Source organism: Chiloscyllium plagiosum, unplaced genomic scaffold, assembly GCF_037043375.1.
Source record: "Chiloscyllium plagiosum isolate Xiang-an unplaced genomic scaffold, Cpla_swu_hap1 HiC_scaffold_23, whole genome shotgun sequence".
NCBI classification, from domain to species: Eukaryota; Metazoa; Chordata; class Chondrichthyes; order Orectolobiformes; family Hemiscylliidae; genus Chiloscyllium; species Chiloscyllium plagiosum.
The window spans coordinates 27355697-27378695 of NW_028270161.1; the positions used below are offsets into that span (position 1 = coordinate 27355697).

A 22999-nucleotide genomic window follows, 5' to 3' on the forward strand; every position below is an offset into this window, starting at 1 on the left:
ACTTTCTCTAAGTTACTGCTACTCAGTCCCAATGGCCTCTGGAGACTAATAGCTTGTCATTGTCCAGCATGTGGCCAGCTTTATGACCAACAATTATTTTACAATCCACAATGATCTTCTTCACACAATTGTATCTATCGAGCATGCTGTAATCAGGAGCTGTCAGGCTGGGTTCTGTTATATACAGGACAGCTTCCTCCTCCCCTCCAGTTTCATCACTGCCCTCCTCAGAAGACTGCTCCTGTCCCCCCAGCTCCTCAATTACAATTACACGACCTTATTGCCTGCTACAATTCTGCAGATCACAATATGCCAGGATGATGCACACTCTGTCCAGAGAACACTGAAAAGCTCCCCAAACCATTGAAAGCAACAGAACCACATATTCAGAAGCCCTATCATCTTCTCCACTATTGTCTTGGTCACAGCATCAGGAAAAAAACTTAGTAAAGATGCTACATCAGCTGAGTAACCAATGCATTATACCAAAAGGTGAGTGCCTGCTGCACCCTGGCCCCCCCCCCGTTCCCAAATCCACAACAACCATAAAGATTATCATTGCATTCAATAGAGTCCATTTTTATACATACATGACATATAATGCTATGATATTCCTCTCCTCCCACAGCACCTTTGGAATTTTCACAAATGATGGAATGTTTTTAGCCAGCATTTGCCACAATTTACTTCGTTGCTGCTAAGTGATGCATTACTGAGATGACAATGTTAGATTTCCAAGCACCAAAATCATGGTGAAATTCGTATTTGACCAGCATTTCACATCTAAACATGTTCACTCTGCGTGCACAAAATATAGGCAAAGAAATTATTGTGCTTGAACTTTATGATATGGACATTTATGAAATTTATAGGGCAAATACATAAACAAGTAATTACAAATGCATGTTTCATGTCTTTGCCCAATGAAAGTCCTGGTGTTCAGCACACATAGATCTGTGCTTTCACCTGTCAAACTGACATTGACACTGGGCATTGTCCCAGCCATTTTCCACTTGCATTTTGCATCAAGAGCACAGCAAGTGATAGCAAGGTTTGCAGTTTGCAATAGTCAATGTCCGCATTAGGTTTCACCTAGACACCAGGTACCACACTCCAGTCTGTAATCTGGGCACCTGTCCCTGTGTGCAAAGTGTACTTGGAGCAGCTTTTCAATGGTAGTCACCAAGGCACCACATATTGCAAGTCTATACTTCCTAAGCACACTGCAAGTCAATCGGAATGGTGCCGTGATGGTAATGAGGGTGTGGCAAACACTAGATGGCAATAAATATAGATAAGGGACACATGCAGCTGATAGTCATGGATTATGCCTTGTGGTGCTGTTTGGTGCTGAACAAACTGGGACACTTTGCAGCCAACAGCGAGCTGAAGTCTCTGACTTCCATGTCAACATTTCTATGTTGTTTGGCAGGTGTGGTAAGATGGGAAGCTGAATATTAAAGAGGCATGCTGCAGTATTAATATTGCATTTAACAAATAATAATCCCCTTGGTGGAGGGTACAGTGAAAGCAAGGCCATTGCATCCTCTGAGGGTTTATTGGTTTTCTCCTCAGAGGTTGAGGTGGAGGTGGAGCTGAGAGTCTATGGCACGGTCTTTTCTTTTTTGTTTGTTGGCTGCCAGTAGTACCTGCATAAAACAAATGAGAGAATAGTTTTGTAAAGGTGTAATATGTTGTGCAGATTTAAAATAAGCTCTGAGCCATTTTTTCCTGTAATGACACAATATTATGGAAGAGCAGCTACTGTAATGCAGGAGCAGAAAGGTGCTGAGGTGTCCCCATAGAGTGAATAGGAAGCAGAGGGCAGGAAGAGTAGATTCAGTGGATAAAGTGGGTGAGAACTGTTGAGTGTATATGATGCATGTAATAAATAGAGTGTAATAGTTCATCAGCCGTAGTGGGACGTAAGTGTGAAGTGGCTGAGAAAAGATGATGGGCCTTAACTTTGTGGAGTGCTCGAGCTCAGTTGGCTGACCAAATCAAAATGCAACTTCTATGCATTCTCCTCACAAAGTTAAAAATCACATGTTAAAGTCTATCAGGTTTATTTGGAAGCATCAGGTAGTTGTCGAGCAGGAGCATAAGACACAGAATTTATCACAAAAGATTACAGTGTCATGCAACTGAAATGATATATTGAACAAACCTAGATTGTTGTTAAGACGTTCATCGTTTAGAAAGAGCTGCAGGTTTCAGTTCATTAATATGTAAATCCCAGAACTCCTTTTAAGTCACATTCTTGAAATAACTTAAGGTTTCATAACAAAAGGTGACATCACAGCTCAGACAATGCCTGAAAGGTGTGAGGTTAGAGTCTGTTTGTGTCCCAATCTTGAGTCAAACTGGTTCTATTTCCAAAGTGGAATTTACAAAATATTACGTGGATTGACTGCCTGCATCGAGTGCCCGCAGACCGTGTATTTTTTGAACAAAATAGAATGTATCTGCAAATACAAATTCACCCTATGGACTTGTGTGTGTATTCGCGTGCATGACAGAGAGAGAGAGTGTGAGTGTGTGTGTGTGAGTGTGAGTGCACGTGAGAGTGTTTGTTTGCGTCTGTGTTAGCTTGGTAAAGTGTGTGTGAGTGTAATGGGCGGGTGTGTGTGTGTGAGTATATGGTGTAGTGGGGTCACCTGTAGTATGACATGAACCCAAGGTCCTGGCTGAGGCCATCGTCATGGGTACCGAACTTTGGTATCAGCCTCAGCTTGACCACTTTGCATTGTTGCCCAAAGTCCGCCTAGGAGGACAGTCACCTGAAGATCTGAGGCCAAATTCCCCTGACCACTGAAGTATCTCCCAACTGGGAAGGAACACCCCTGTCTGGCGATTGTTGCGCATTCATCCGTTGTCATAGCATCTGCTTGGTCTTGCCAATGTACCATGCCTTGGGGCATCCTTGCCCGTGGTGTATGAGATAAGCAATGTTGGCCAAATCACATGAATACCTGTCACGGACATGATGGGTGACGCCTCCATATGTAATGGTGGTATCTGTGGCAACACTCTTGATATGTCTTGCAGTGGTTGCCATTACAAGGTTGTATGGCGTTGCGGTCGATGTTGTCCTGAAGGCTGGGCAGTTTGCTATGAACAGGTTTGGGGGTTGTTTAAATGCGAGAAGTGGAGATCTGGGCAAAGTGCTCATCCTCATCGATAATGTGTTGCAGGTTGTGAAGAACCAAAACCTGCAACCCATTCTAAAAGATGAAAGACTTAAAAACAATCTAGATTTGTTCAATATATCATTTCATTTGCATCACACTGTAACTCTTGGCCATAAATTCTGTTTCTTGTGGTCCTGCTCTACAATCACCTGATGAGGAGCAGCACTCCAAATAAACCTGTTGGACTGTAACCTGGTGTTGTGTGATTTCACCAGCATCTCCACATCACAGTTTTCCTCACAACTCATTCTTTCATCCAGCTTTGTATATTCTGCAAATTTTGAGATATTACATTTAATTAACTCATCTAAATCATTTATACCTATTGTGAAAAGTAGGGGCCCTAGTAACCAACTCTGTGGTATCCTTAGTCAGTCCTTGCTATGCACTTTACTTCTTGTCTGCTAACCAATTTTCTGTCCATCTCAATATACTACCCCAATCCCATACTCTTCAATTTTAAACATTAATCTCTTATGTAGGACTTTGTCAAAAGCTTTCTGAAAATCTAAATAAACTAAAACCACTGGCTCCCCCAATTTACTGAACTAACTGTAACTGTACCCGCATCTACCACCTTTTCTGGCAGTTCATTCTGTGTAAAAGCGTTACCCCTCATATCCTTTTCAAATCTTTCTCCTCTCACCTTTAAAATATATACCTTAGTTTTGAACTCTCATTATTGTATAAACCTCTCAACCTCCTATGCTCCAGTGAAAACTGTCCCAGGCTATCCAGCCTCTCCTTCTAATTCCAATCCTCCATTCCTGGCAACATCCTAGTTAATCCTTTCAGAACTCTCTCCAGTTAATAATATCCCTCCTATAACACGCTTCACTAACATTCTGTACAACGTCAAGATAACATCCCAACCCCAATATTCAAAGGTCTCAGCATTGGAGGCAAGCATATTTAATATCTTCTTAACCACCCTGTCTACCTGTGATGCAAATTTCAAAGAATTATGTACCTAAACCCCTAGGTCTCTCTGTTCTATAACACCACCCAGGGCCATTAATTGTATAAGTCCTATCCTTGTTGGTTTTACCAAAGTGCAATATCTTGCATTTATCCAAATTACACTCTATCTGCCACTCCTCAGCCAATTGACTCAATTGATCAAGATCTCTTTGTAATTTTAAGTAACCTTCTTCATTGTCCACTACACCACCACTTTTTGTGCCATCCATAAACTTATTAACTATGCCTCCTATAGTCTCATCCAAATCCTTTATATAAATGACAAACAAATGTGGACCCAGCACCGATCTTCATGGAACACTGCTGGTCACAGATCTCCAGTCTGAAAAACAACCCTCCACCACCACCATCTGTCTCCTAATATAAAGTCAATTTTGTGTCCAATCAACAAGCTCACCCTGAATCCTATGTGATATAACTTTACAAATTAGTCTACCATGAAGAACCTTATCAAATACTGAAGTTTAGAATGAGGGGGGATCTCACAGAAACCCTTAAAATTCTAACAGGATTAACCACATTAGATGCAGAAAGGATGTTTCTGATGCTGAGGAAGTCAGAACCAGGGATCATAATTTAAGCATAAAGAGTAAACCTTGTAGCACTGAGATAAGGAGAACGTTCTTCATCTGGTGAGTGGTGAGTGTGTGGAATTCATTACCATGGGAAGTGGTTGAGGCCAAAACATTATGCATTTTCAAGAAGCTGGTAGATGTAACTCTTGGGGCCAATGGGATCAAGGGATATGGGGAAAAAGCAGATTCGTGACATGAGTTTATTGAAAGTAATAAATGGCAGAGCAGATTCAAGAAGTCAAAGTACCTTCTTCTGCTCCTACCTTGTATGGAAGCTAATATAAAAATTTAAATTAAAAATCTCATAACACCAGGTTATAGTTCAACAGGTTTATTTGGAATCACTAGCCTTCAGAGCACTGGTCCTTCATCAAGTAGTTGTGGAGTATAAAATCGCAAAATACAGAATTTTTAGCACAGTGTGATGGAACTGAAATTATATATTGAAAAAGACTTGGATTGATTGTTAAGTCTCTCATCTTTTAGAATGACCGTGTAGTTTCAGTTCTTTTATATGTAATTTGCAAAACTTTTTTAAAAGTTACATCCTCAAGTGAATTTTAACAAGTGGTGTCATGTCGGCCCAGATAATGCATTTAAGGTGTGAGGTGCCCTGTGTGAGACTGTCTGTGCCACAATGGTCACACTAATTCTAACCTAAAAAATAGATTTACAGGATTTTACATAGATTCATGCAGTTTTTGAGCAAAGTAAAATGTAATTCTGCAAGTACAAATTCATCCCACAAACTTGTGTGTGTGTGTCTGTGTCTGGAGGAGGGGGGTTATGAGTGTTTGTGAGAGAGTGTGTGTATACGTGTGAGTGTGAGTGTAAAGGGGTATAAGTCTGTGAGAGAGTGCATGTGTGAGTGTGGGAGTGGATGTGTGAGCGTATGAGAGAGGGTCTGCATGAGTGTATGGGTCTGTAGGAGAGTGTGTGTGTCTTGTGTGTGCCCACGTGTGTCTGTGTGTGGGTCTGAATGAATCCAAGTACGATCCTGTAAATCTGCTTTTTTTTAGATTAGAATTAGTCTGACCATTGTGGCACAGACAGTCTCATGCAACTCACACCTTAAATGCATTATCTGGGCCGACGTGACACCAATTTAAAAAGTTCACTTGAGGATGTAACTTTTTAAAAAAATTTGCGATTTACGCATGAAAGAACTGAAACCAACATTCTAAAAGATGAGAGACTTAACAAACAATCCAGGTCTTTTTCAATATATAATTTCAGTTCCATCACACTGTAAATGTTTGTTATAAATTCTGTGTCTTGCAATCTTATACTCCACAACCAGCTGATTAAGGAGCAGCGCTCCCAAAGCTAGTGCTTCCAAACAAACCTGTTGGACTTTAACCTGGTGTTGTGTGATTTTTAACCTTGTACACCCCAGTCAAACAGCAGCATCTCCAAATCAATGTAGAATTTGCGATCTAAGTAATGTCTTCAGATTTCTCCTACAAGGCAAAGAACCTTTAATAGAAATTCTGAATTAACTGTGATGCACTAGTGTCATTGAATGGAATGGACATCTGTGCCTGAAACATGGTGCTGGATTTTATCTGCTTTCATTTGGTCAGTCTTCAGCAGAGAGGCAAATGAAGTGGGACATTGCCCAGTCCACCATCTTTCCACCCATCCTCGAACTTACCTCCGAATACAGGGAGTAGGCAGGAGCACGAATCAGCTGCGCATGCATTGTATTTAAATAAGTAATTAGACATGGATTCTATTTGAAAAAGCTTAATGACCCCAACAATATGTTGCTCAATCCATAACTTCTTGGCAGCCAGGTAGGAGTATGCAGGCCATCATTTAAATAAGAGGGCAGGAAGAACGTCGGGAATACTGTCTTTGGGTGTGCATTTTGTGGTACTCCAGAAGACAGTAGCCCACTTTCTTTCTCCCCTTGTGGATTTTAAAACCCTGCATCCTCCCCCCCCCCCCCCCCACCAAGGTAGACATTCCCCCTCTCCCATCCATCCTCCACCAAATTTCCTCAACTTACCTGAGTCCAGGGATCCATTGGACCTCCTTCTTGTGGCTGTTTTCCATCCCTGGCAATGTGACAATTTCTCACTGAGTTGTCGAAGTTTCACTCTGCGTCATACACCCTCAGCATGTGTTGCCTGCAGGACAGATTTCTTCTGAGTCTGTTCTCTGGCTGCTAAGTTCCCTTCTGGGGCTTCAAGCAGTTTATTCAGACACTGTGTCAGGAGTCTTTCAGCTCAAATTGCAAAAAATGACTCAATTTCGGTTATTGTGAAATCAACAGTAGAAAAAGAACCTCCCTGAGTATTGACAATTTCAACAAAATCAACAAGATCAAAGAAGGAAGTAAGGGAGTGAAAATATCTTTAATAATTACATAATTAAGAGGTTGAGAGATAAAGCATAATAAACAAATCAAACACTTTTACCTCAAGCATGCCTGTCAATTAAAGTGTTTAAACCCTGCTACTGTAATGATAAATGGTAATACCTATTACTTGTCACTTCATTCATGTCATTTAATAAAGTAAGGACTAAAACATTACAAGACATGATCTGATTTTGTTTTATAAAATGTAAGTAGTTTTAGTGGCTTTAATTATCAAAGGTTTTTCTACATCATCTGTCAGGAATTAGCTTATCACAAAATTATCAGTGATTAGTAATTGCTGGTCGGGCAAAACTCATCGATATCGCATGTATCCTTTTTGGATGCATCTTGGTGTGAATCTAAGTGAATTTAGCATTTATAAGTATTTAAATCCAGGAAATTCCTGTGCAGCATTGCGTAATAAATGAGTTGCATGTCTTATCGACGTTTGGAACGTTATCTACAAACATAAAACATACAATTGCAGAAGCACAGATATTGTAGCACAGTGAAGTATCAGTTGAGCCATCATAGCCATCATAGCCATCATTTTGTTTGCTTCTTTTCAAACATCAGTCACTGTTTCTATTTCAAAGAATTCCATGTTCTAACAGAAATTGCATGTGCGGATTTCTTCTACCATTCTTCTTTTTGGTAATCGTGAGTTTACTCCCCTTTTAGTTATGATTTGTCAACCCATTATAACAATTCTTAATTATTTTCCCTCTAAAAAAACTTTAATACCTTTTAAAATTTCATTAAATTGTCTTTAACTTCTTAGTTCTGTGAAAAATTCTTCCATTTCTAACCTTTTTATAATAACATCTCATTCCTGCATCATTTCTCATAATGTTCTGTGTAACATTTCTACCGCCCTACTTACTTTCATGTAATGGCGGATTCAAAGCTACACATACTATTGTAACAGTAAACAAACCAAGTTATTTAAGTTCAGCATCGCTTCTTGGTTTTTTATTCAATGCTTCCAAATTCAAAATAATTTCTCACTCCTAATATTGTCACTTCTCCTTCACTTCCACCTATAAAGGTTAACATAGTAAAATTTCTGTGCAGGTTTGCCGAATGTATTGCTGTGACTTTGACAGAATAATAACAGAAATCCCTGAGCAAAAGCTTGCATATCACTTATGACATTTATCTAAAGTTTCCACCAATGTTCCCTTTGAGCTGGAACAATCTGAAAGTCCCTATACAATCTTGGCAGAAGTTGGTTTCCTTTATATTGCAATATTTGCAGGCAAAGAAAGTAAAGGTGCTATGCATTTAAGTACATTACCTGTATTTAAATACATTACACTTCAAGAGAAAAGAAGTGGGAGGTACACTGGTTTCCACCAATGCTAAAGTTACAGCATGAAATTAGGGGAATCACCACAGACATTCTTTGTACCTGCACTCTTACCATTTAATGTACACAAAATTATTCTCTTTCCAAAATGCTTTAGGATACATTCTTATGTTCACCACCTAATTGGTAATCTGGCAAAGTGGATTGTCCACATTGATGGATCCATCTAATTTTCAATCAACTGATTTCAATACAATTCTCCAGTTTGTTACTCACCTACTCTTTTCACAGGTGTTATTAGTTTACATGAAGGTGTGTCAGGTATTTTAATTTGAAAGCCAAATTCGAAGAAAACTGCTGCTTTGCATACACCCACAGCCTGGAGAAATGAATTTATTTATTCATTATTAATCTATCATTCTCACTATCTCAACATTGTATTGTTACAAAATGCAAAATGTGAGAGTAATTGGTTTAATTATTTGTCTAATATTAGAAATATCCAAAGATGTTATTTTCCATAACGTGTAAACTTCAGAACTTTAATAACTGTTCATAGATTGAAAGATTCATTAATAATCCTGTCTGGAATAAACTGTTAAGGGTCAAACACAGTCTTACACAGAGATTAAAAGCAGTTAGCCATGCCTAGGAGAAGAAGGAATCAAAGCTACATAAACAACACTGTTTTAACTGCTTCATAAATGGCTGCATTTGCCACAACGACAAATGATTGCCCTGTTGAAGAATTTAAAGTAGTTAATCACAGGAAACCCTGTGTCTTCAAGCAGATAAGCCAGTGTCAAATGTAACAAAAAAGCCAAATCTAATTAGAAGGCAAGGTGCAGCCTTCATGATTCTAGAGGAGTAATCAATTTTGTGGCTGAAAGGATCAAAAGGTTCATCAATAATGTTACACCACAAACTTGAAGGATGAAAAATTGTATGAGAATGTAACTCTAGGATTCCTCAGGAGAAGAACTCTGGAGAACAACACTCACAAGAATCAAACCCTGGACATCCAGAGACAGACACTGTTGGTTGGAATTGTAGCTAAATTCCACCATCAATCTGGTAATAGCCAAGTTGGGTTGTGAAGCTTAACTTGCTGACTTGAGAGGCCTTGTTTTTGTTGCTACATGCAATAAAGTTGAAATAATTGTTTCAATATTTGATTGTCTGTGAGATTTCTTAATATGTTGTTGAGTTAAAGGTAGCATAAATTTAAGAATTTAAAAAATTTAAAATATTAAGTACTACGCCCACTCAGCTTGAGTTTCAATTTTATTCATTCTTTCTCCAATTTTATCATCTTAACTTTATATTTACCCAATTCTATATCTCAAAAATTAAAGGAAAAAAACTTTGGGAATTAAATTTGTTAGTGGCACAATTTGTACAAGAATTGTAAACTGTTAGGAGACACTGTGGAACTCCAAAAGGAAGCTAACAGGTTGGTGGAATGGGTAGATAGATGGCAGATGAGATTCAATACAAGGAAATGTTAGATGCTGTACTTTGGATGAATGAATATTGAAAGATATTAGAAAACGTATGCTACAATTCTAAAGGAGCGCAGAAGCAGAGAGACCTGTGTGTATATGTGCATAGATCATTGAAGGTGACACGACAGATAGAGAGAGCAGTTAATAAAGATACAGTATCATCAACTTTATTATTAAGACATAGAGTAGAAGCGCAAGAAGATGATGATGATGAAGAACTTGTGCAAGACACCTGTTAAACGTCAGCTGGAGTATTATGTACAATTGTGGGTACTACATTACAGGAGAGATTTGCATTGGAGAGAGTGCAGAAGTGATTTACAAGAGTGGTTCCAGGAATTAGAAACTTCACGCAAGAGGAGAGTTGAGTACATTAATGATATTGAACTAAATGATTATTAATAATAGTAGTGCTGGTTAAATAAAGTAAAAATAGTTTGATGTAATTGGGGCCGTATTAGGTTTTGAAACTTCATTTGAGTTGGAATAAAATGCTGTTGTATTTATTATTGCTGCTGTGAATCTGTGACTGTTCCAGTAACATTCTTGGCAGGGTACAGAATAAATGTTTAGAGAATGGCACGGCGGTTAGCATTGCTGCCTCACAGCGCCAGGGACTCGGGTCGATTCTAGCCTTGGATCACTGTCTGTGTGGAGTTGGTACATTCTCCCTGTGTCTCCAGTTTCCTCCCACATCCAAAAATGTGCATGTTAGGTGAATTAGCTATGCTAAAGTGCCCAAACTGTTCAGAGATGTGTAGGTTACGTCCATTAGTCAGGGGGAATGTAGGGGAATGGGTCTGGGTGGATTACTCTTCAGAGGGTCAGTGTGGATTTGTTGGGCTTAATGGCCTGTTTCCACACTCTAGGGATTCTACAATTATTGGCCATTGAATTTTTCATGAACTTAAAGGAATGTGTCATCTGTTGGAACTTATTTCAAGATTATTGCTCATGATCAACCAGTTGAAAAGATATGATGTTGTGGCTATTGATTTTCATCAACTTTTGCAATTGACTGCAGCTGCCATTTTTTAAACTCCTGTCATCCTTTGACATGATTCTGGATCAGTGGTGCTGGAAGAGCACAGCAATTCAGGCAGCATCCGACGAGCAGCAAAATCAACGTTTCGGGCAAAAGCCCTTCATCAGGAATAAAGGCAGAGAGCCTGAAGCGTGGAGAGATAAGCTAGAGGAGGGTGGGGGTGGGGAGAAAGTAGCATAGAGTACAATAGGTGAGTGGGGGAGGAGATGAAGGTGATAGGTCAGGGAGGAGAGGGTGGAGTGGATAGGTGGAAAAGGAGCTAGGCAGATCGGACAAGTCCGGACAGGTCAAGGGGACAGTGCGGACTACATCGGCACCACTCCCCACCTCTTCCTCCGATACATTGATGACTCCATTGGCGCCACCTTGTGCTCCCGCGAGGAGGTTGAGCAATTCATCAACTTCACCAACACATTCCACCCTGACCTTAAATTTACCTGGACCATCTCTGACACCTCCCTCCCCTTCCTGGACCTCTCCATCTCCATTAGTGACGACCAACTTGACACTGACATTTTTTACAAACCCACCGACTCCCACAGCTACCTGGATTACACCTCTTCCCACCCTATCTCTTGCAAAAATGCCATCCCGTATTCCCAATTCCTCCGCCTCTGCCATATCTGCTCCCAGGAGGACCAGTTCCACCATAGAACACACCAGATGGCCTCCTTCTTTAGAGACCGCAATTTCCCTTCCCACATGGTTAAAGATGCCCTCCAACGCATCTCATCCACATCCCGTACCTCCACCCTCAGACCCCACCCCTCCAACCGTAACAAGGACAGAACGCCCCTGGTGCTCACCTTCCACCCTACAAACCTCCGCATAAACCAAATCATCCGCCGACATTTCCGCCACCTCCAAAAAGACCCCACCACCAGGGACATATTTCCCTCCCCACCTCTTTCCGCCTTCCGCAAAGACCGTTCCCTCCGTGACTACCTGGTCAGGTCCACGCCCCACTACGACCCACCCTCCCATCCTGGCACTTTCCCCTGCCACCGCAGGAACTGTAAAACCTGTGCCCACACTTCCTCCCTCACCTTTATCCAAGGCCCTAAAGGAGCCTTCCACATCCATCAAAGGTTTACCTGCACATCCACTAATATCATTTATTGTATCCGTTGCTCCCGATGCGGTCTCCTCTACATTGGGGAGACTGGGCGCCTCCTAGCAGAGCGCTTTAGGGAACATCTCCGAGACACCCGCACCAATCAACCAAACCGCCCCGTGGCCCAACATTTCAACTCCCCCTCCCACTCTGCCGAGGACATGGAGGTCCTGGGCCTCCTTCACCGCCGTTCCCTCACCACCAGACGCCTGGAGGAAGAACGCCTCATCTTCTGCCTCGGAACACTTCAACCCCAGGGCATCAATGTGGACTTCAACAGCTTCCTCATTTCCCCTTCCCCCACCTCATCCTAGTTTCAAACTTCCAGCCCGCACTGTCCCCTTGACCTGTCCGGACTTGTCCGACCTGCCTATCTCCTTTTCCACCTATCCACTCCACCCTCTCCTCCCTGACCTATCACCTTCATCTCCTCCCCCACTCATCTATTGTACTCTATGCTACTTTCTCCCCACCCCCACCCTCCTCTAGCTTATCTCTCCACGCTTCAGGCTCTCTGCCTTTATTCCTGATGAAGGGCTTTTGCCCGAAACGTTGATTTTGCTGCTCGTCGGATGCTGCCTGAATTGCTGTTCTCTTCCAGCACCACTGATCCAGAATCTGGTTTCCAGCATCTGCAGTCATTGTTTTTACCTCATCCTTTGACATGATCCAACTGCAGGATGAAATGTTGTTTCTGCATATATTTTTGGGAAAAGGATGATGTAAATGACCCAGTGAAAACCAAGTATATGTGACTTCAACAATCTAACTGCACAGCATGGCAGTTGTTACTGTTGTATAAAATATTCATTAGGTCAACTGTCAGGGCAATGATTACTTTGTTAACAACTGACAGAATTTTCCCTGCTGTGGAAACTGAGACAGGAATATGCAGAGACCTGAAACAACCATCTTAATTAATCAATTTCTACTTGAAAATTTATTTGGTACAAATGTGCAGCCACAAAATGAATGGCAGTAAAAGATCGCAACTCAGTTGCCATGCACTTATCCTCTTCTTACATCCCCACAGCCTACATATTCAAAAATAGGACAACAAGTCTTCTTGTAGCAACATAGAGAAAGTACATGATAACATTTTCCCGGAAAAATTGGCAAATGATATAAGGTTTATGTTTCAGAATATCTCTCCAAATTTATTTTTTGCAAAAAAGCAAAGGACATTTGTGATTATAAAAAAATTAACAACCACAAGCCACACTCAACATTACTCACAAAGTACTGAAAACAACAAATGCTGGAGATCACAACGGGTCAGGCAGCATGCATCGAGAGAGAGCAAGCTAACATTTTGAGTCCACATGACTCTTCATTAGGTCTGACATGAAGTACAGAGGGGCAGCATTTATGCTATAGTGTATGGAGTATAGATGGTGACACCTCTCTCCTCTCCCCCCACCCCAGTGGGACTGTCTGTTCTTTCAAGACATACCATTGTTCTGCCATTCTCAAGTTCCGATCACTTAATCTGAACTATCAACTTCCCTTCTCCCCCAGCACTCTACAATCCCTCCCCCACAACTATAGCATAAATGCTGCTCCCTCCTCACTTCACATCAGTTCTGATGAAGATTCTTCTACACTGAATCGTTAGCTTGCTCTCTCCATGGATGCTGCTTGACCCACCGTAATCTCCAACATTTGTTGTTTTCAGTAGAGATTCCAGCATCTGCAGTAATTTGCTCCTACTATACACAATGAATTCTAGTTGCAGAATGACCATGTAATTTTCTTATTTACTGTTTAAATTAGGTGATATGCTGATCATTCAAGTAGTTACAGATCATTTAAAAAAATATATTGTGGGCTTTTCCAAAGGAATGATTCATGTAAAGATACTTACAGCATCACTGTCAGATTTGAATGGACAAGCACGCAATTCCACTTGTTCTTGGCAAAAGGTCTCCTTGATATCAAATATCACAGTGTATGCCTTCACCCCTGGAGAGGTTATCTGTTGAGACGCACACAACATAAAACAATTTTCTCCTCCTTTATCATTCATTAGATCTATGTAATGAAAATAAAGTGAATGTTGCATGACCTTACCAGTCCATATTTTTCCATCTATTGAATGGGCAGAAATTAAAAGCCGATAGGTAAAGGAGTGAAATTTTAATTTGTTTTTCTAAGCATCAGCATTTACTACACAGCATAACTTCATGATAATTATTCATTGCTGTATTGGACATTGGTTAGGTCACTTTTGGACTATTGTGTGCAATTCTGGTCTCAGTCCTTTAGGAAAGATGTTGTGAAACTTGAAAAGGTTCAGAAAAGATTTACAAGGATGTTGCTAGGTTTGGAAGGTTTGAGTTATAGGGAGAGGCTGAATAGAACATAGAACAGTACAGCACAGTACAGATCCTTCAACCCTCAATGTTGCACCAATCTGTGAAACAAATCTAAAGCCCATCTAACCTACACTATTCCATTATCACCCATATATTTATCCAATGACCATTTAAATGCCCTTAAAGTTGGCAAGTCTACTACTATTGCAGGCAGGGCTTTCCACACCCTTACTACTCCCTGAGTAAAGAAACTACATCTGACCTCTGTCCTATATCTATTACCCCTCAATTTAACGTTATGTACCCTTGTGCTAGCCATCACCATCACAGGAAAAAGGCTCTCACTGTCCACTCTATTTAACCCTCTGATCATCTTATATGTCTCTATTAAGTCACCTCTCAACCTTCTTCTTCTAACGAAAACAGCCTCAAGTCCCTCAGCCTTTCCTCATATGACCTTTCCTCCATACCAGGCAATATTCTGGTAAATCTTCTCTGCACTCTTTCCAATGCTTCTACATCCTTCCGATAATGCAGCGACCAGAACTGTATGCAATACTCCAAGTGTGGCAGCACCAGAGTTTTATACAGCTGCAACATGACCTCATGGCTCTGAAACTCAATCCCTCTACCAATAAAAGCTAACACACCATATGCTTTCTTAACAACCCTATCAACCTGGGTGGCAACTTTCAGGGATCTATGTACATGGACACTGGAATCTCTCTGCTCATTCACACTGCCAAGAACCTTACCATTAGCCCAGTACTCTGTATTCCTGTTACTCCTTCCAAAAGAATCATCTCACACTTTTCTGCATTTAACTCCATTTGCCACCTCTGAGGCCAGCACTACAGCTTATCTATGTCCCTCTGTAACCCGCAACATCCTTTGACACTGTTCACAATTCCACCGACCTTAGTGTCATTCGCAAATTTAATAACCTATCCTTGCATGCCCTCATCCAGGTCATTTATAAAAATGACCAATAGCAGTGGCCCCAAAACAGATCATTGCAGTACACCACTAGTAACTGAACTCCAAGATGAACATTTCCCATCAACCACCACCCTCTGTCTTCTTACAGCTAGCCAATATCTGATCCAAAATTCTAAATCACCCTCAATCCCATGCCACGCACAACTTCCCACTACTGTCCTTGATTAGCTGTAATCTTACTCTAGTCATTCTTTTATTCCTGACATATGTATAAAATGTTTTACAGTTTTCCTTGATCCTACCTGACAAAGACTTCTCATATCTTCTCCTGGTTCTTCTCAGCTATCTCTTTAGGTCCTTCCTGGCTAACGTGTAACTCTCAAGTGAGCCTTCATATCGTCCATCCTCATATAAGCCTCCTTCTTTCTCTTGACAAGAGATTCAACTTCTTTAGTGAGCCACAGCTCCCTCCCTTGACCACTTTCTCCCTGCCTAACAGGTACTTACTTATCAAAGACACAGAGTAGCTGGTCCTTGAACAAACTCCACGTTTCAATTGTGTTCATCTCCTGCAGTTTTCTTCCCCATCCTATGCATCCTAAATCTTGCTTAATCACATCATAATTGCCTTTCCCACAGTTATAACTCTTGCCCTGAGGTATATACCTATACCTTTCCATCGCTAAAGTAAACATAACCGAATTGTGGTCATTATCATGAAGGTGATCACCAACCTCCAAATCTAATACCTGGCCCAGTACCAAATTCAATGTGGCCTTGCCTCTTGTTGGCCTATCTACATACTGTGTCAGGAAACCCTTCTGCACACATTGGACAAAAACTGACTCATCTAAAGTACTCAAACTACAGCGTTTCCTTTCAATATCTGTTTCCAGTCCCCCATAACAACTACTCTCAGGCCAAATAGGCTCAGGCTATTTTCTCTGGACTGTCAGAGGCTAAGGGGTGACCTTATAGAGGTTTATAAAATCATGAGTAGCATAGATAGAGAAGGTCTTTTCACTGGGTTGGGGAGTCCAGAACTAGAGGGCATAGGTTTTGGGTGAGAAGGAAAAGATTTAGGGATTATGGGACCTAAGGGGAACTTTTTCACACACTTTATCATGCCTTTTTTAAATGAGGAAGTGGTGGAAGTTGGTACAATTACAACATTTAAAAGGCATCTGGAATGGTACATGAATAGGAAGGGTTTAGAGGGATATAGCAAAAGTGAGGACTGCAGATGCTGGAAACTAGAGTTTAGATTAGAGTGGTGCTGGAAAAACACAGCAGGTCAGGCAGCATCTGAGGAGCAGGAAAATCGACATTTTGGGCAAAAGCCCTTCATCAGGAATAGAGGTAGGGAGCCTCCAGGATGGAGAGATTATCTCTCCACCTTAGAGGGATATGGGCCAAGTGCTGGCAGATGGGACGAGATTAATTTAGGATATCTGGTCAGCATGGATTAGTTGGACTGAAGGGTCTGTTTCTGTGCTGTACATCTCTATGACTTTGACATTCCATAAATGTTTTCATCTGATTCATTATCACTGACAAGTGACAGATCATTTCATGGACTTTGCCCTTTGACATCACTATATGCACATTTTCAATTGGTTTAGAGGAGACCTGAGAATTTTCTTTTCATCCAGAGGGTGGTAGAAATATGGAACATGCTGCTTGAGAGGGTGGTGGAGTCAGGTACACTCGCAACACTTAAGAAACATCTTGATGATTACTTTAAATGCCAGGGCATAGTAGGCTATGGACCAAATGCAGATTAGTGTAGTTTGGTGTTTGTTGGTCAGCATAGAAATGGTGGGGCAATGGGCCTGTTTCTATGCTGTATGATTCTATCACTCTAAAAATAGTAGAAGGATTTGAAACTTGAAAAGTTTCTTCCATTACCATATCTACCTTTACAATTATGATAGTTAGTCCTATTTAATAGGAGAGTTTTATGGGTATACACAATGCACAATTCTTCTGTGCAGACCTCCTTGCTGAAAAGATAGATTCAAAATTGAGCAATAGGATTATCATTATCAATGTATCATCTTTTGGTAGTGGTGGTGGCATTGCACAATTATTTGGCAGTGGTGGTGGGGTCCCACTAATATGTTTAAGGGAAAGGGAACATAACGTTTCCCAGACAGCATTCTCGTTGCTTTCACATTCATCCCAGACCTTTCTGCTGTCTTCTGGAATGTGGGCAATGACTAAAGTGGCTCTTCACTGGTTTACCAACTGAGGGCAAGGACCACCTTCCACCTTAGCTTCAATTTTGAATCTGCCATAAGGGCTTCAGCTGTGGTGGAGAGGGTGGGGGGAGCAGTAACTCGGCATTGGGCCTCAGCTGGGGATGGGGGCACCACCATTAATAGATTCTTTCTGAGTTCAGCCATGAACTCAGCCTCAATCCCCAGCTGAAAGATCCCAGACTTAACATTCTTCTGAGTATTTGGTACTCTGATTCTGGGGACTGCTTGTAGTCCCAGCAGTGATTGGCACATAGAGATTGTCTCCAGCCACTTACTATACCCTGGGGTCTTAAATGATAGTGGGACAGCACTGATTGATGGGAAACCTGTCAATGGAACCACATGCATGATAATCTACTTTCTGACACAGAGAGAAGACATCATTGGATCATGTCACTGGACTAATAATCTAAAGCCCAGACAGATGCATGGGCACAAGAGTTCAAATTTCACCACAGCTGGTAGAATTTAAATTCAATTAAAATTAAAAATCTGGAATGGAAAGCAAATCACCAACCATGGTGATCATGCAGCTAAAATCATCAAATGCTGTGAAAACTCATCTGGTTCAGGAATGGCCTTTAGGGAAGGAAATTTGCCAACTTACCTAGTCTAGCCTGCATATGTATCTAGATCCACAGCAATCTGGTTAACTTTTAACTGATCTCTTAACTGAGATGGCTGAGCAAGTCAAGGAGCTCAAGGGAAAATGGTAGGGTGTTTGCAGGGATGGATACTTATAGTCTACATCAGTGTACAGTGCAGAACTCTGAGAAATTGCCGTACTCTGTTACCATAAGAAAGGCTTATTCACCAATCAGGCACTCACAGGAATGTTGTCTGCAGAGGCCCAAGTAGGAAATCATGGCAAAAACATTGCCTGGTTTTCTAAATCAACTGAAAATGAAAGCATCACAAACTTTAATTGCTTGATCAACTTTTCCTGCAAATCCTAGTCCTCTGGGGAGTTCTGACTAATTGAGATATCAGTTTCTGGACGTACATGAACATTTTAACAAGCACCAAAAACAAAAGTAATCTTAACTTTATACTCTACATATTTCTGAGTCTATAAATTTTATGTCAAAACATGCCTACTATAGCTGTCCAGTAAAACCGGTTGTAAAAAGTTTTCAGAAAACTAAGTTGCAATGTTATTTGTTGTGCAATAATGTTCCACGTGCTGTGCTCTATATTGGCTTTCAGGCTTCAACTTGTCATGCACAAATATCTTAGTCATGCAAAGCAGAGAGGAAAAAATAATTGATTTTAATCATTTTCACAAACTGTTGACTTTTACTGCATTCTTAATTTGATTTTAATTTAATTTGTTGGTATTTTCTTTATCCATATTTTATTTTCCATTGTTTACATTTCTTCCTCACGATGAAACATTTTCCACCTGAGAACAATTGGGAAATAGATGGGCAGTCACATTTATGAGCCTTTGACATAATTGCTTCAAAGTTTTGTTTTAGGCTTCACTCCAAAGCTTGACAGGCCCTCCAATCTTCTTGTTCCCAGTATGGTGATATAGCAGGTTTGTACTTGTAGATTGCTTCAAACTTTTATTTGGTTGTCAAGGAAGGAACTAATTGAGGTCAATTAGAATTAATCCAGCAGTACCCATGGAAAGGGACAGTTAATATGGATTGGGAAATTATCTACTCCAATCTCAGGCCATTCTGGACAAGGCAAAAGTGAGGACTGCAGATGCTGGAAACCAGAGTTTAGATTAGAGTGGTGCTGGAAAAGCACAGCAGGTCAGAGATCGCTCCACCCTAGAGGCTCTCTGCCTCCATTCCTGATGAAGGGCTTTTGCCTGAAACGTCGATTTTCCTGCTCGTCAGATGCTGCTTGACCTGCTGTGCTTTTCCAGCACCACTCTAATCTAGACTCCCATTCTGGCCAAGTGCCACTTTAAATTGCAAGGGATAGGACACCCACTACCTGTTGGCAGGTACATTTCCTAACTATGCATATTAAACTCCAATAATGTCAGCAAAATGTTACATGAAAATAGTGTGCTATACATTTATAATGGGACCAAATATAATGAGCAGTGAATAGCTTCCTGGTCAACATTTAAAATTTGGCCTGGAAGGCTAATATATAAATGTTCTCAAAGTGTAAAACAGACATTTTAATGCTGCCATATTTCCTTCTTATTTCAATTATAGGAATTAAATTAATCTCAAAAGAGTAACCGTAACAACCTGTAATATCACAGTTCTTATTAATGGCGCATGTAAGAAGTCACATAAAGTTTTGTTTTAGGCTTGGCTGCTTCACCAACTTCATATGCATGAACTCTGTCCACCCTGACTTTGGGCATGGGACCTGTTATCTGCAGGATGTCTACATTTAGAGATCTGCAATAGACAAAATGTGTGAACACACCTCATTTTCCTAATTGTGGCACAATAATAAATGTCTCCAGTGCAGTCACAAAATCCACAAGACTACTGGTGTCCCTTGTCCACTTAAAAAGTACTGAGTAACTTTGTGAAAAAAGCATAAGTTTTAAGTAGCCTTACCTTTTCAAATAGTCAAGTCACTGGTGAGGAGCGTAGAGAAGTCTGGTTCTATGTGACACGGGATGGTTTGAGCCCATCTTTTCTATTGTGAAATTTGTAAACCACTCTATTATATTACTGCCAGACCAAACCATGATGCAGTATCTGATATTGAACTTACTGTCTCAGCTTTCACTGCAGTACAGATTAAAATCCTGCTAATATATCAGTGCTGTAAATCAGAAAAAGTCATGAGATCCACAGCTGTTGGTACTCAGGCAGAGTTTGCAGCTTTTATGGATGTCGTTCTCAATAACTGACAGGAGATATGGACTCCCTCAGTAGTCCACTAATCCATGCTCCAGCAGATAACAAGCACAGCTGAGGTGCTGCCCCAGCAAAGTGGCAGTGGCACAATAGAACATGAACCTGCTATGTTTTCTCAGGATTACGTGATTTGCACTGCCATCTCTGCCAGTCTAATTGAGATCTTGCAGTTGTACCTCAGCCAGAGGATATTAAGACAATTGTGTCTACACACCAGCTGGATGAACTAGTCTTGCACATTAGATTGCTTCAGGTGCAAAATTTTAGCTCTTCAGGTGAAGAGGTGGTGCATTCTAAATCTCTGCCTTCAAAACCCAAATCTGCTAAAGGGCATCCTCCAACGTTATCTATAGCCTTCCCCAGTGAAATCAGCAACATTCCACCAAATGGTTTGCAGCCACTGTGGTTTACATTTCATTACAATGCTTCCATTTTCTTATTTGCGGCAATTTTAGGCAGGGTAGAACATCGCTCTCCCAGGAAGTGATCCTCTGAAAAACCTACCAGCTGACTACATACGCATTGAGAGGCACTTGATCCATCACCGGTGGTAATGAGAAATGTCCAGCACACCTAGCTTGCCCCACTGCTTAAGTCAGAACTGGAAAATCCTAGCCATAGTATTTCTACCCATTAATGCCAGTGATGTTACATTCTCGCACATTCGGTAACTTTCAAATGCTATGCACACTATTGTAGCTGAGTTAAGATACACACATCAGAAGAAACAGTATTAGTCAAATGATTTTCACAATCAGTAGTACAGTTTAATATATCACAGGTCAGATCTCTCACAGTAAAAACAGTGGAGAGAACAATACCGTAAATTCAACAGACAGTAAATTGAATCGAAGATTATCATTCATCAAGCATTCCAATTTTCAATCAACTGTTGTAAATTTAATTTACCTAAAACCCAAAAACATACAGATTATTTACTCTCCTTAATACTTGATCTGTCAAATTTCACACTGATGTGGTTCAATAATATGTTAAACAATAATTGTCAGTTACACAAGTAATTGATGGGTAATTGCTAATTACAGGAGCAATCATCCATTTCTTGGGTAATGATTACCTACCTTATACTTGGCACTTTTAAGTTGTGTCTGTTTGAAAAGGTAAAGATTGTCAGACTTTGTGTTGTAAGCATTCACTGCATAGTCAACAGCCAGATTTGCCTCCCGATCAGATAATGGAACTCGGGTAAACACTTCTTTAGACTTAACAGAAACCATTGCCGAAAGCACAAGACAAAAACAAAACAAAACAGAAACAAAACATCCGTAAGCCATTCTCAAGGATGAATTATATTTTGTAGAAATGGATCATGAAACAGTTGAAAGAAATGTTAAATTTAGAACACTTGTCTCCGGGTGGATCGCTAAACTGCGTGTCCTCTGGGATTTTTGCACATGGGTTTGGCTAAGTTTGCATGTTCTTTGGTAAGTAAGCTGACCTCCTGACATTAGGTCAAAAAGACTATAGGCCACAGGTTTACTCAAATAATATGATAGAACTTAGATAATGGGTCAAATTTAAAGACATATGGGAGCTGACTTTGCAGGATTTGGTTTGAGATCGAAACAAGTTCATAGCCTTGAGCTGATTGTTGCCATGGTTTTAAAAAAATAAAGTCAGCATCTGTGCATAGTTCATGCTGAACGCACAGTGCTACATGCCTAAGAGGGGGATCTGAGTTCATTCAGACTGGCACCACTTAAATCCAAGAGACCCTCCAGATAGGCATTTGAAGACAGTGGGATCAGAGAGATGCCGGAGATGTAATGCCATAAATGTTCAATGAACTGAGACAAATGATCATGGTCAGTGAGTTCATCTCCAACTGTCATATCCTTACAATTGTTACTATCCTCAGACACTCAACGTCTCTTACCAACATCCTTTATTCTATTCTATGAGTCACAACTCATACCTCACATTCATAACTTTGTCTCACCCTTACTTACTTATGCAACATCCAGCCTACCATGACAAATCATGCTATGCACTTTGCAGAATATTAGAGCTCCTCCAGAATGCTACAAGTTGTTGAAGCATTGATTAAGCACCCCCGTGGTTTGTTTCAACACATTCATGTAGTAACATTGTACTTGGAATATACATTTTGCCTACCTGTGCATGGGTTATGAGCCAAAGTGATAAGTCAAATGGTCAGCAGAGAGTTCTTATTGCTCAGGTGCCAATCCCTAGATTGTCATGATGTCTTGAATGCAAGACAGCAGACATCTGCAGAATGCCAATATTATGACTGATACCAGGATACCAGGTCATGCACTGCATTATGCTTTGATGACATGGGGAAGTGATAGTTTAATGGTATTATTGCTAGAGTATTAATTCAGAGACCCAGGTGATGTTGATGGAGACCTGGGTTTGAATCGCGCAGTGACAAATGATGGAATTGGAATTCAATGAAAAAATCAGGATTTGAGAGCCTAATGATGAAAATGAAGGCACCGCCAATTGTCAGAAAAACCCATCCGGTTCATTAATATACCCATTAGGGCAGTAAACTGCTGTCCTTATCTAGTC

General features: G+C 40.6%; 1 protein-coding gene across 2 annotated transcripts in view; it reads right to left on the bottom strand.

Moving 5' to 3' along the window:
* The window catches only part of LOC122561748 (kininogen-2-like), a 47713-nt gene extending 25851 nt beyond the window's left edge, over positions 1-21862 (bottom strand). Inside the window, exons 1-3 of one of the 2 annotated variants that reach the window (XM_043713851.2) lie at positions 21526-21862; positions 13950-14060; positions 8698-8800 (exon numbers count right to left, since the gene is read on the bottom strand). In XM_043713851.2, the coding sequence (XP_043569786.2) occupies positions 8698-8800; positions 13950-14060; positions 21526-21738 (427 nt within the window). In that variant the 5' untranslated portion in view covers positions 21739-21862. The remainder of the gene's footprint in view (positions 1-8697; positions 8801-13949; positions 14061-21525) is intronic. The other variant, XM_043713850.2, reaches the window with a different exon arrangement.
* Positions 21863-22999: the final 1137 nt, after the last annotated feature.